The sequence below is a fragment of the Pelobates fuscus genome, chromosome 10, assembly GCF_036172605.1.
Source record: "Pelobates fuscus isolate aPelFus1 chromosome 10, aPelFus1.pri, whole genome shotgun sequence".
NCBI lineage: Eukaryota > Metazoa > Chordata > Amphibia > Anura > Pelobatidae > Pelobates > Pelobates fuscus.
In genome coordinates this window covers 29,702,828-29,717,984 of record NC_086326.1, presented here as the reverse complement: position 1 = coordinate 29,717,984, position 15,157 = coordinate 29,702,828, and the positions used below count along the sequence as shown (strand labels likewise).

Here is a 15,157-nt window from a genome sequence, read left to right as displayed (position 1 = left end):
AGTTAGTGATGGCTAGACGACTGCGTAAGAGCATCTCCAAAACGGCAAGTCTTGAGGGGGTGCTCCCGGTATGCATTGGGTAGTACCTACAAAAAGTGGTGCATGGAAGGACAGCTGGTGAACCTGTTTTGTGAATGGGGAGCTACAGAAAGGCTGACTCTCTCAACCAACATGTCTAGGCTTTCTGTTTACTCCTTGGACTGCAAGACCTGACTGGTGCTGGAAAGAAGACTTTGGGTTAAACAGTTCCTGGCACCATGACAACTTTATTCCATTGAAGTTGTTCTGTTGCCTCGGATGCTCCTTTAATTGTGTAAGTTGTAATCGTACTCGGAGTGTCCCCTTTAAGTTACTCCTACATTTTCATATAGCTACAGAGTTGCTGCCATAGTTCCATGTTTCCATCCATTTTCCTTCACATGTTACAGAGTTGCACTATGGTTGTTTTCACTTTCCTTCACATGTATCTGGAGAACATTCAATACCAGGAGCCAGCACTGTTCTAGATAAGCCTGAATGCTCACGTTTTTATTTGTCAGTGTAACCTTACATTTTTACACATTTGGTGTTTAGTTGTACAACCCTATGATTTGTGTCTTGTGTTTTGTATTTTTGTAGATATAGCCTTTGTTATATCTAACATTTTCTGTGAGAGGGTAAATACAATTTTGTGCACCTTTTGGGGTGGTTAAATTGGTTGTGTTTTATTCTCGCATAGCTGCCATATTACATGTATAGCAATTCAGTTCTCAAGGCACTCCAGTAGTCCAGTAATCCTATTAAAATGGGGATACTGGCAGAACTTGGGCTGAGTGTGTCTCAAGGGTTATGGACCAGATAAACAGTGTGATCTCTAAAGCCTTTAAAGTTTTTGGCATTCTGGGACTGACTTCCATTGTGTGGAATAGATTTTATGGAGTTCTGATGCTTATGCCAGAGTCACGGCTGGGTCTTTTTCATTAAGGTTAAAAAAAATCTTAAAGAGAAATAAATAGAAAAACGCCAATACAGGGGCAATGAAGGTTGCCCGTGGGTTGGTGTTAATATGCCCTAAATCACTCTCCAAAATGGGGAATAACCCACAGAATTTGGACGGAAAAGGGGGAAAGGAGAAAAAGGACCTAAGTCCCTAATGGGAGAGTTATATGAAGGGAGGGGGTCCCTACCTTTAATGAACCTAAGATAATAAGTAAAAAGAGACAGGAGAAAGGGCTAAACAGGGATATATGGAACCAGGCTAAACCATTGTAATATATGGTGAGGTGAATAGGTAAAATAGGTAATGAGGGTGGGGGGAGGGAAAGGGAACCAGAGAAATGGGGAAACAAATCTCCTTAATGGAGGGATAAGAAGTCCCCAATAGCTCACCTAAAATCCCAAATCCCCACACCTAAAGAAGGCACAATACTTGCCCTGTATACCTCAGCACTATAGGAAAACCACAAGTGCCTACCTATAACTCTAATACCCTACCTGGCTAAGTAGCAACAAATAAAGGATATTACAACCTTGATACCATATGTGATAAGGTAAATAGGTAATAAGGGTGGGGGGAGGAAAGGGGACCCAGAGAGATAAAAAAGCAAACCTCCTTAATGGAGGAATAAAAAATCCCCAGTAATTCGCCCAAAATCCCAGATGTCCACACCTAAAGAGAGCACAAAACTTGCCCTGTATACCTCGGCACTATGGGAAAACCATAAGTGCCTACCTTTAACCCTAATGCCCTTCCTGTCTAAGTAGCAACAGACACACAATTAAATTAAATCAAATAAATCCATAGTGCTACCTAAATCCATAGTGCTACCTAAAGTGAATAAAATAAAAAAGATTCTAACTCGACGCGCGTTTCGGCGTTCTAACACACCGTTGTCAGGAGTCTGAGCTTCAGTGTAACATAGTATCCTTTTATATGCTGTATAGCAATCCACCTGTGAATTGTTAGCCGGTGTAGTTCGTCACGTGGGTAATTACTGTGACGTATTATTTGTCTTGTGATTGGTCAGGAGCTCTCCCTTATTCTGATTGGGCAAGGGGCGTGGTGACCAGTCACAATTACTCAATAACCACGTGGGGAACGAGAAAAGCTCGCCGCATTTAGGGGGAGTGGTTTCGTGACGTCACTGTCCGCATTAACCCGTGCAGTGAGACAGAGAGGCTGCCAACATATTGCTGTCCCATAATGTATCCATTCATTAGATGGTTACAGAGACATCTTGATTAGCTTGTTAAGTTGTGCTGTCATATGTTTTGATTGGCCGTAATCGCACTGTAGTCAGAGAGCGGAGCGACCAATCAGGTGGTGCTCTCATAGACTTACGAGGTCCTGTCACATGGTGGCAGAATAACCTTTCGTTTAGAGTTCCCATAAATAGTGACAGCAGGAAGAAGGGGGATAGCAATATTAGACGATTAAAGGGATAAAGGCCCTGGTTTAATTATGGCTAAAAGGTACACCTACTGTTGATTCAATGTGGTGATTTTAAATCCATATAATAAATAATGGGTGAACAAAATAGTCACCCTAATTATATAAGAGGATACCACCACCTAAGGATTTAATGGTGAACCTTCCTGTCCCATAACACCAGATAAAAGAAAATCTTGATATTGGGCAAAGTGATAAAAAACAAAAATTGCAGTGATAATCTGGTTTTGCGAAATGTTGATGATAATATTAGTATCAATATGACACTATAGCTAGTACATTCCATAAACAGTCCCCTTGATCAATCAGGTGAAATTGTCTGTGTGTATTTATAATTAAATTATATTAGGTAGTACACCATTATTATTTTATTAAACATGCATTCTAACCACCATATATAGGATGGCTATGACAATTTGGTGATGGCAAAAGGTCTTATCGCACTAAGGTTCACAATAAGGAAGGTGACAGATTGTCATATGATGTCCACAGCAGATCGAGTTGATTTTAGGTGCTGGGATTGGGGGTGCTATTTTTTTTTAATAATAAAAATGAGAGAAACTGCACTGAAACAAAGCAATACTTTGTAAATTTAAAAAAAATTAATTTAAAAATCGTGTTTGGTAATATGTATTTTTTGAAGGTTCCATGAAGTATCTCAAGTAATGCCTTATAAAACATTTTTTTACCTCCTCGTTTTGTACCACTCTACCACTTCAGCTGACAAGCTCAATATACAAGTAAAATCAGGAACATACCAGTCCAATGTCATTGCATCTGATTGTTTTTACTACTGTGAATGAATTGGAAACAAAGGTTCAAAGGGTGCTGGGTCAGGGAATGAAGAACTGTAAACTCCGTTGTGTAAAATAAATGTTTATTCAAACCGACAGCTGTATGAACCAGAAATTTACACTACTCTTTACAAAGCTTTTTTTTTAAAATATCTTCTTATTTATATCTACCGATGTCTTTCCTTAGAATAGGGGATCAGTGGGAAAATGAACAGGAAAATGTTTGTTAATGCGTGGAAAAATCGTGCCAGACTTAAAGTAGCCTCTTGGCTGTTTTCAGAATGGTTCCCTGCTCAGTCTAAAGGTTAGACATCCAAAGCTTCTTACGTGATTGCCTCACCTTTTGGGCACTAAATAAATGTTTTTAAATTTTATAGCCATTAAAAATAAGAATGAGGGCAGACCTATTAAATGAGGCAGATGTTATATGTTAAGAGGATTCTGTCTGCGATATGTATGCATTCTCTTCATACTCTCCGTGTGTTTTACAAAGGTTAACACTGCTGTTTGAAAACACATAGTAACTAGGAGACATCTACCATAGACACAGTTTGCGTAACCAGCAGGCGGACGTAGTGATCGGAATAGGGTATTTCTATTTGTGTGGTCAACAGTTGTTTAATTGCTCATTGAATCATGGGTAATCATGCAAGATACAGACGTTTGAGATTAACCCATGGGCTGAGGGTAAAATGAGCAGAGTAATGTGCCCAAATTCAGCTCACCATTCTTGCATTGCACCTGCTGCCTTGCAGTGCATGTGGAGTCTACAAGGACTTGGGAGATTTTAGTACTACCACAATCTTGCATTCTAAGGAAGAGTTTTAAAAAAAAATCGAGATCCCTAGCTACAACAGCTGGGGACCTACCTGACGTCAACCCAAGGTTTAGATGGCCATTTTATTGTGACATGATGTTTGTGTCATGTGTCTTTTTTAATTGCAACGACTGTCCTTGTTATGAAGTAGACATTAGTTCTAAGACACCGTATCAGTACTGGATATCTGGAGTCATGTGTCTAGCACTGACATAGAATACAGTAGACTAAGAAACGTATCCAAAACTTAAACCTGCTTGAAACTGGACTATCACTAAAACCTTTAACCTAAGCCAGTTTAAAAATTACATTCCAGAGAGATTAATGGGTCACTCCAAGTACCATGATCAATTCAGTGTTTTAAAGTGGTCATGTTGCAAGGACATTGTATCTGAAGTGTTTCTGAATTAAACACTACGCATTTTGAGATATTTTATGTTGCTCATTAGCAAGTCTAGAACAATAGTTTGGGCTGGCTAATGTCAATTCTGTGCATATTCCTTGCAGAGACACTAATACATTGGTTGAGAGAGCTCAGTTGACACTTTTATCCAATGAATGACTGGCGGGCTTGGCATTCGGCTTCTGCTGTTCTGTAGAAGCCATATGTGCCCATGCCGTCATTGATGGAAGCTCGGCAAGGTTTTATTTCAGTTGCCAATCAAATTTACCCATAATTCCCACAATTCAAAAGCAGCCCCACAAAGGGGCAAACCGCAGACATCAAGAATAAAAGAGAACACAATGGCTGCACCCAGGATTTGTGATTCAGCACAAGAAAGAAAAGATACTAAATATGAATAAATGCAGGTGGCAGGGGAGGGAGCGTAATCATTCAGATACCGAAAATATAAGAAAAAGAAAGCAAAAAAAAAAAAACAAACTCGTCAGGGTCATTTTAAGTCCCCTGGGAACCTTTGATAGAGGATAGTTTAGAGACAGGGAACCGTCAGTTATGGTAAATCCAGACACTGGGTCAGACTGTCCAGGAAGAGCAACAGAAGTCATTCTCAGTTCACAGGGTTAATCCAGATCTTCTTAGACAGTCCGTGGTCTACAATCCAAGCCGAGGTCACACAGGAGACTTAAAAATAAACAGAAGATTAAAAAAAATCAAAAGAAATCTTATAGTTGCAACTGAAACACACATACTGAAAACATCTATCAAATGCAAAAAGTAGAACAGGAAAAAAGTAAATCTATAAAATAAAAGTATTGGATGTGTGTATATCAGCAATCCACGATAACGTTCAAAATAATGACATATCTGCGCCTCTCACGGGATGTTCTCAGAGGTGTTTACAACATATGGCTTCCAAATAAGACATAAAAGTAGCTTGATGAGATTTAATTTATCAATCTGTATCCATTGCAAAATCAAACAATATGAATGTGTACTCATATAAATGAGATCAATTTCTGGTTTGCATTGCAGCAGATTCCTGGTTACAACTCCAATCTCTTCCCTGGATTCTTCCAAGATCCCCACTATACCCTAGGGCAGGCATCAGCAACCTTCGGCACTCCAGATGTTTTGGACTACACCTCCCATGATGCTTTACCAGCATTATGGGTGTTAAAGCATTATGGGGCATATAGTCCATAACATCTGGAGTGCCGAACGTTGCTTATCCCTGCCCTAGAGTGACATCTGGGGGCAAAAGCAGTAGAAGGCAGCCCAGCTCTGTAGTTGTACATAGGTACTTGGGGAGATATCAGTAGAGATTGTCTCATATTTGAATACATTTTAAATATGTATTTTTAATATTTCTTTAAATGTCACATGGAAAACGGAGCATTAATTGAAGTCTACATGAGTTACTGTTAATATTCATAATGTGATCTCCAAAGTTTTACTATGATTAAATATATCGATTATTCATTTTCATGACTGACTTCATACCTTTTTAGTTAAAGGGACACTGAATGCACCCAGGCCACGTCATCTCATTAGAGAGAGTTTAGAGAGAGTTTAGAGTGCTAAGACTGCCTCTACTCGCTTCCTGTAACTTCATAGTTTGACTTCATACAATGTTGGATATCCTCACGCATTTTGTTGGATATCCTCCATCATTTTTAATATCCCCATAGGGAATCATTGATTTCGTGATTTCCTATGGAGAAGGCTTAATCGCCACGCTTACGCGTTAGGCTTCCCCGGTAGGGAATTTTCATGGGGTAGGGTTTTTTGATAGAACAGCGGCAGTTAAGGAGCGCGACACAGCGCCGAGCGACATCAGTGCTGGAATCGGGTACGTTGTTATTTAACCCATTACATTGCTGAAGGGGGAGGGCGCAAGTGAGGTGGAGGGTTCCTACAGTGTAAGTAATACATATTTGGATTATACTAATACTATTGTGTTCCTATTAAGGTAGATCTAGCATTGTTTTATTTTTGCCTTTATGAGATGTTTACTAATATAATAGTGATATTTTCCCATTTTTTTTATTTTTTTTTATTTGGTATTTTTCCTTCCTGATTTCAAGTTAGCGCTGTATAAATACACAGACTGTTTGCAATAATGGGTTTTTCTTCCTGGTATCGCTATCTGCATTAAGATTCAGACTGAACAAAACAGAGCCTACAGAAAGGATACAGATACACTTTAAATAATCCTAAAGTACTCAACAGTTTAACGTTAGATACATAAGAAAAAAAACCAGGCAGCAGATGGGAAACTATTTGTATTCTGCAAAAAGCAACTACAAAGATGAAATATGATCGATCTGCTAGTCTTGTTTGAGAAGGACATATGTTTCCACATGATAAGTAGTCATTTGGTATGCTTGATCGGAGTACAGTGCGGGTAATGTAGAAAGATCACAACTTTGGCAAAGTTCCAAAGGTGAAACAATCACCATGGAAACCAATGGAATGTCCTGCTGATTGCTCCGCTTCTAGAACCTCGTTGTAGAATTGCCCTTTATACATAACCACCAGTGTTCTCTCTACAGTATTGTTTTTTTTTTGGTGCCTTACTCTTTGAGATGACCTGAAGCAAAGTCATATCAGATCAACTGGAACAACAAGGCAATTCAGCTTTATTTCATCTTGAGATTGTTCTGCTGTCGATTTTCCCTGGAGCAGTTATAACTGTGACTTCACCGGGATTATGGAATACTCGAGTGAAAGTGATCACTTGGACACACTAGACTTTGAATCAGCCTATCCAGAGTGGGTTTGCAAACTTTTCTGATACATTATAAAATTGTGCATTTATTCTCTATTCAACCAAACTCTGTTAATGTTTACCCCTACTGTCATTTTGTGGGGTTTTTTTTTTTCCAATCCCCTCATTCATTTTCTGTCTGCTCTCTCCCTCCTACCCTCATGTGTGTCCCTCTACTTCCCTCCCTATGAATTCTAATACCTGTCTGGATTGTAATGCATAGCTTCCAACTTTGTCATCTTGCAAATTGGGATCCCGGAGGGAGTTAAAGAGGATGGGTCAATGACGCAATTGTGTCACTAACGCCATCCCCAATGGGGCGGCCCCGCCGGCATGCCTGGCAGCCTGTCCATCATGCAGGCCCGCCCACTGGAGGCAGGAAATGCAGGTAACACTGTTTCAGTGCTCCCGTAGAGTCCTAGTGCCCTAATCTTACCTTGAGCGCATCTATTGATGTGCTCGTACTATGAATGTTGGGGACAGTTCCCTGGTGTCACCAGAAAAGGAACTTGGGCGGTACGGCAGCACAGGACCTAAAAATTGGGAATGTCACGACAAATTTCTGATGGTTGGGAGGCATGGTAATTTGACTTTGCAGTATACATGACAGAGGCTATTCCTGTTACCCTGCCAGGTCTCAGGGCAGCTAGAAGAGTGCCGTATGCGAGACGAGTGGAGAAAGGTGATGCTATGTCCCTGTCCAATCCCCACTTGTGCTTTGTGCTCCATGCCACACTCTCAGGTTTAGTTACTCAACTGAGAATTGTCAGGAATCCAAAGTGAATTTAAAATTTAATGCCAAAATAGCTCCCAGTTCAGCTATTTTTGTCTTAAATTTCAATTTGTAGCAGTGCTCACTTTCGTAAAAAACCCTGTAAAAGACTTTTCATAGGATGGTGGGGGCAGCTGTGATCACCCCTCTCTTTCAGTCCGCTGCTGTGAGGTAAGGAAGGGAGCTGTGTACTACACACAGCTGTATTTAAACATGTGCATGAATATAAAAACGTTTAAGATGGATTCCCTTAAAGGTTAAACAAATCAAATGCCGACCATAAATCAAACACAGGGCCTTGACACCTGGTGATTTCTATTAATAGTGAGGTGTCACATTGTACAGGGCTTGTTGGAGATGAAATCTGTAAGTAGACAATATTTACCGTGAAAGTAATTCACAGAGTGAAATGTTGATTTTAGAAATAATGTTTCAAAAAAACGAAGAACTATTTAAAGGTTAACTCTGTGCATTATAACTACTTAGTCTAACTGAAGTGGTTAATGTGCAAATATCTTGTCTGTGCATCCTTTCTTTATAACAATGTTTAATTCCAGAGCTAAATACCTTTAATGTTCTGTGTTTAGGGCCGCCCCCTAGGGCTGTCAGTCAGACTGTATACTCTTTTCCTGGCTGGAAAAGTGTCACCTTTGTGCAACATTTGTATCAGTGTTAGCCCACACATCCTGCTAACCCCAGATGGACAGGTTGTCCATGGCTGGTAGAGTCACATACAGTGTCAAAGCTACTGCTGACAGGTTCTCAGGAAAAGTAACTCTCAGCTCAGTTGTGGCTTTTAATCATTGCCTTTGCTAAATTGCAGAAATCAGAGGTACAAAATGCAGCTGTTTTAAGTTCGAGAAGTTCCCTGCCCCTGGTGTACTAAAATTCCATGTATCCATATAAATCCATACCCATTCCTATAGTGGCTGTCAAAGTCACAGTGCCACTCACAAGAGGTGCTTCCTATGGAAGATGTTAAATCATTTATTCTAAAATAAAGAATTTATTGATTCTCTGTGGTGTGGGAGATTCTATTTTTATATAAATCTATATACAAATATACTTTGTATATATTATATAAATGAAAATATACTTTGAAATATTAATTGAAACACCCGGGATGCTGGTCAGCAGCGCTGTACTTTTGTGAGCCTTGTAGGCTTCTGTACAAGTCGAAAGTAGAATGTATGGTACAGCCTTTTACTGGCTGCCCTTGTATGTACCACGGTGGCTGTGTACTGTTTGGCAAGTCCAAATATACTTATTGCTGTGAGAATGTTTGTTTAATTTTTAGATATGTTTGTTTCTCTTGACTGAAACATAATTGATCTCGTTGAGTTACTCTCTGACATCATCAATGTGCACCTTCCACTGATGAGCTGCAGCCCCTCTGACATCAGTCTCTGACATCACCAATCCTTTGCTATAGCAAAATTATATTTTCTTTTTAAATTTGGTGCTTAGTGAATAATCCCTATTTTTAAGTTCTGTCCTGTGCATTGTCCGTGGAGGAGAGATGAGTGACTGTCACTGGATCCCGTGTTTTCTTTAAGGTTGAAGCAGACAAGGTTTAAAAAAAAATGCTAAACTTCTCAAAAAGTCAATACATTTGTTTTGGTACAAGGGTACCAGTTAGAGGGCGAGTTCATTATAGTATGGCAGTTAGAATCGGAATTGCTGTGTCCAATAGAGATTAATTACCCCATCATCCATGAAATCGTGTTGGATGACAAGTTGTTATTTCTATCTACAGATTTTCTCTGTGCGTGATAAATCTAGACCTCAGTATCTTGAAGGCTCCTGGGTAGCTACACCTTTAGTGAGCAGAACTACTCATCTGTGGATCTGTTAAAAGTTAATATGACCTACAAAATGTTCTATTCTTCTCCGGAACCCATATGGTTTGATTATGCTACCATCTGAGCTAAAGACATTTAAGAAATCTGCTGCCTGGCAACTTGTTTTATTCACAGTGGGAACGTTATCACTGAGCAAAGAATGATTTAAAGCTTAACTTTTATTCCCTGGAAATCAATGTCTGCAATTTTAGTTCTTTTAAAGCCCCATAGTCTTTTAGAAACATAGAGTGATAGCCTCACATCTAATCCATCTTAAGTTGAATCCTGGATGTTGGGAGAGGTACATTGCACGAGGATATTACCAATTAGGTTTAGGAGTGCTGCAAGAGGGACATCATGGGCTTGGAGAGGAGTATTACCATAGACTTTAAGCTCTTGAGCAGGGCCCTCTTCAACCTTTTGTTCCTGTAAGTTTTTGTAATTGTCTCATTTATTGTTAAATTTCCCCCTTCGATGATATTGTAAAGCGCTACGGAATATGCTGGCGCTATATATACACCAGCAATAATTATAATAATGTGCCTAATTATGAAATTGTATGCTTTAAATATCATGAGCCTGACCTCTATCTGCAGCTGAGCTTTTTATCTATATATTAACGCATCCCTACATCCATCTATAAACTGGAAATTTCAAGCATATAAAATCTATGTTATGAGCAGGCTGATGCCCAGAGAAATATGATGGGAGAGCAATGATACAAGGGGTCACTGCCTACCAATTATTGAAAGCTCCTTTGAGTAATTTCCTGGTGGCTCCTAAGCCTTGCCGTGATCTCCACAACCAGACTTAGCTCAGTGACATGAGCTTTCAGCAGCAGCAAGAGCTTCACGGTAGAACCCAGGCAAACTATCAAACCATTCGTAGACAATTTGATTACTTATGGTGCTTGGAGTGTTACTTCAATCTGGCCCTTTTGAGGAGGGGATGCAATGTAGGCCTGTGCATGACACCCTGCTGGATAATCCATGTCACACCTGCCTACATTTCAGATGCACAAAGAGGGACACAATGACTCTAGGGGTGTGAGTGGTAGTGTGGTCAGTGGTGGGGCTGTTCTGAGACCCTCCAGATGAGGCTCAGTATGTGCATAATAATGATGGCCGCATTGATATGAGCCCAACCCTAGACATGGCAAGTTAATTACTTGCACTGTGTAATGTGAAAATGTAATTAAGCAAGTGTACACGTAAAATAAATATACTGTGCAGAATGTAAGGCACTCATGCTCCATAAGGGAAGCTTTTTGACGTACACTGTTATCTTAAACACATTTAGAACAGTCCTTGGGTATCTGGTCACTTACTCTGGAGACACCAGTGCACAGGTAGGGCCATATGAAACCAGACAAAACCAAACCACCATGTGTTACCTGACACCAAAACCTAAAAGACTGTTTGTGACATATGGATCTTCATATAATCAGATAATATCCAATCTGGGACAATGCAAGGGGTGTCATTGGGTACCCTCGTTGGTACTTTATGGTGAGACCAGCGTCTCCATTCTGTCCATTTTTACAATGACTTACTTAAACGATGATTTCTTTAATTTTAGTCATCAGTATATGAATCAGTGAAATACTTTTGGCAGCATTATTGTTTTGCTAAATAGATTTTAAATACAGAGCTATAACCCTGTGGCTATGTGAGTTTCCAAATTCTAGAGGGATTTACAGCATAAGTGCTGTGTGTACGGCATGCTTGTATAACGTAGCAAATTAGAGATAAATGGCCAAATGTATTCCTTGCTTACATTGATAGATTAGTTCTAATAATGCAGAGCTGAAGCTTGTGATTAGAGATTAGTTTAGAAATCATATGATGGTTTAAACATATATTTAATTTCTGAGCTCTGGGGTTTGTTATAATGGTACATTGTAGTACTAAAATAGTAAATAGTTAAATAAACAATAAACACGATATTGTATCAGTGATGTGTAGATGAAAGTATTGATATTGGATGGAAAGATTGTGCTTCGATCTGTAAGGTTCTAGGCTTTACAAAGGAGTATTGTAGAGGAAAGTGGCAGAGAATGAATGTACATTGCTGCCAGTGGTTAAAATAGCCATTCATGCCGTAACCCTTCGAGTTGAAAGGGATTTGTAGATGAAACGGCCCCATTAATAAACTACAAAGCTTAATGAATTCACTTCAGTACAGTGTTTAACTGAAGTTTGAATTTATACCCCGAGTGGCCTTCCTTAGCTTTCCCGAATGGCCTGTCTGAATGTACAACGCTGCAATCTTTTGAGATATATATATATATATATATATATATATATATAATATCCAACGAGATAGCAGCACTCACGGAGTTTTAAAAAGTCTAATCTTTATTGTAGCATCTTAAAATAAGATCAACGTTTCAGTCCAACAAATAGGACTTTCTTCAGGATCAAATACATTAATACATTCAATAAAACAAACTTATAAAGCAAGGTACATTACATAAATGAGCTTACCCTCAGATGAAGTTCAATTCTGACCGTGCGCATGTGCAAAGAGGCCCCGCCCATATGCCGTGATGACGTCATCGCGCCCGTTTCCATGACGACCGATTACAAACGCGGTCGTCATAGGGACAAGGCTGAAGTATATATATAAAAATCCTAAAATAAAATCTGTGAACTAAAGTGAAATATTAATATTTAGTATTTAAGGGTGCGCAGATTAATCTGCATGCTAAGTAACTGCAAAAAAAAACCATGCCATATGTAAATGAAACATTTTGAAAGTAAACTTCACATATGGAAACGTGATGATAGAATAGAAAGATGGTTCTTTACAGAGACTGTTCCATTACCATTGTTAAAACAATAGAAAAAAAATGCTTTTAATTTTCGCATAGTTTTTTCTTTTGTTTTAGAGAAGATAGGTAAACGCTAGCTTAGATTAGCTGCAGATTTAGTTCTGCGGCTACTAAAAGCCCTCTTTTAATTTTTGTTGAACACACTCTCCTACCTTTGCTGGTCATGGTCCTCTCAAATCAGAGGCTTTTCGTTGAGTCGTATGGAGAAATTGGCTACAACTCATTGAGAAATGTTTGCCATTCATCGTTTGCTATTCAATAGACTCAGCCCCTCAATTCTGCTTTTAAACTATATTCTAAGCAAGTCATTCAGGAAACCCTCCCAGCAGACTGACAGCCAGGAAATGCTGATTTCCCTTAATATCAACACTTTTCTAAGATAAGCTTGCTTTAAAGTAACACTCTACACACCACGACCATGTAGTGGTTATAAAGGCACGAGTGACCTGGCTTTCCCTCCCAATGTAAGTAGTCATACCGTTTGCTAACAGTTTGACTTTTTACCTGGGTTTTGCCAGGTAGCAGTAACTTCCTCTATGGAGAGCTCAAAGCTTCTGCTTGGACCTCCCATTAGCTCTCCTGAGCAGAATCCAGCCATGTAGGACTGGCTTATTATTTGAGAGGGTCTACTGATCAGCCAATGAGCCTTGCCTTGCAACACCGGGCTCAGCTCAGTGAAGAGAGCTTCCAGGGGCCAGAGAGACGGTGACTGGTTAGTTATAGCTTATCTTTATAGTATTGCATAGTTTTGGAACATGTATACCAGGTATATGAATAGTCTTTACATGTTCTGAATAATGGCTTCTCTCTTGTTTCAGATTCCATAGGTGGGACGTTTCCGTCATCCTCGCATCGATGTCACCACAAGCAGAAGCACTGCATGCCGATCCAGCAATGCGGAGGCCTAGTGATCAGTCCCCTGCTATTTCATCCCCATGCCAAGGGCTCCCAAATCATCATGGACACCACACAGAAAGCTGTGAAAAGGCAGGCCAGCTTTTGCAATGCCATCACATTCAGCAACAGGCCAGTGGTCGTTCACGAGCAAGTCCGACTTAAGGTAAAAAATGTTTTAGAGTTTTTCTACGGAGGAGAGTTTTCAAGACAAAACATTTGCTAAATGTTGACATACTGTCTACTGGTTCCCATGGCAATTTCCTTATTAAGCTCTTTGCACATTCCATGTTTCTTATATAAAGTATTTGTGGAGGTATACCCGCGAGAAGATGTGTTACTACCGCCTAGGTTATCCCTTCCCAGTAAATACAGCTCCAGAGGGATTATACCCTCGTGCACCAAATACCCCTGTCTCACCCAAAGAGACTTATTGAAGGGCGAAAAATAACTGTTTTTATTGCAACAAGCACACAGATTTATACCCAGACACCCAGCATGGGGTCTCTATTCATAGCAGTACAAGCCCACCCAGGCGTATCTGTGTCTGGGGGATAATTGAGTTAGATCTCAATTAAATTTATTATCTCCTGGAAACAAAGAGCTCAACTTACAAAACACCCTCAAACATATGTAATAATGCAAAGCACCCCCACATGCCAAAAATCCCTAAAAAGGTCTCTCTGGGGCATCCATTCTGTCCAAAAAGCACCCGCATCGGATGTGGCTACCCCAAATTTGATGGAAGTAAAAAGTTCAGCGGGGCGTGGCTAGCCTCTGATCCTGTGCAGAGTTCCAGAGTGCTAGGTAGAGTTCCCCGGTCCCCAAAATACACGGCGCACTTTTAAGTCTTTGGTGTCTTTCGATGTCTCTACACCTCCTCTGTTAACCCTTTAAAAAGGGTCCTGGGACCAAAAGCGCTACACTTAAAGTTTCTGATATGCTTTAGAGTTCCACAATGAATTAGGGTCATTCTCCTGGTCAGGTAAATGTCTCAGTGGCCCCCTTGGCGGAAGACAAGCAGTTCTGGACAGTCAGACAGGGGCGCTGATGTTGAGAGACATGGGCTGGAGGGTTAGTCCATAGTATTAAAGTCTTTTTAGAGGGTGTGGAAGCATGGGGAGCCATATACCCAGCCTAGGTAACCAAAGGGTATTCTAACTAACTTTGAACGTCAAATTGTTTACGTACAATTGCCAAAGTTTTGTCTACAATCTACATCTTCAACAATTGTTAACTAGCTCTTAAAGATAAAAAAAATAGGATACTGTTGAAAGAAAAAATAATTCTGAACTAAATGCCTATCTCAAACTATAACTGATTATTTATCTCAATGCTTGTTTTCAAACGTACTCAAGAAATGTAGTGTATGTATTACTTTATATTGTGCATTATTTATTCAGCCTTGTAATTAAAAAAAAAAGTGTTGGCAGTGCAAAAACTCATTGTTCATGTTAGGTGAACAAGTCCTTTTTTACAGAAACCTTGAAGGAGGATAGCGGGACTGTTAATGATATTTAGATAAAATTTATTCATTTTATTTTTTATGTTCTGTCTCTTCCAAGAGGTTCAGAGTATTAAATATTTTAGCAGACGTAAGTCAGTTAA

General features: G+C 39.7%; 1 protein-coding gene across 2 annotated transcripts in view; it reads left to right on the top strand.

Annotated features, from left to right (window-relative positions):
• The window catches only part of NEURL1 (neuralized E3 ubiquitin protein ligase 1), a 243,060-nt gene that overhangs the window by 166,974 nt on the left and 60,929 nt on the right, over window positions 1–15,157 (top strand). For both annotated transcript variants that reach the window (XM_063435096.1, XM_063435097.1), the window contains exon 2: window positions 13,474–13,715. In XM_063435096.1, the coding sequence (XP_063291166.1) occupies window positions 13,474–13,715 (242 nt within the window). The remainder of the gene's footprint in view (window positions 1–13,473; window positions 13,716–15,157) is intronic.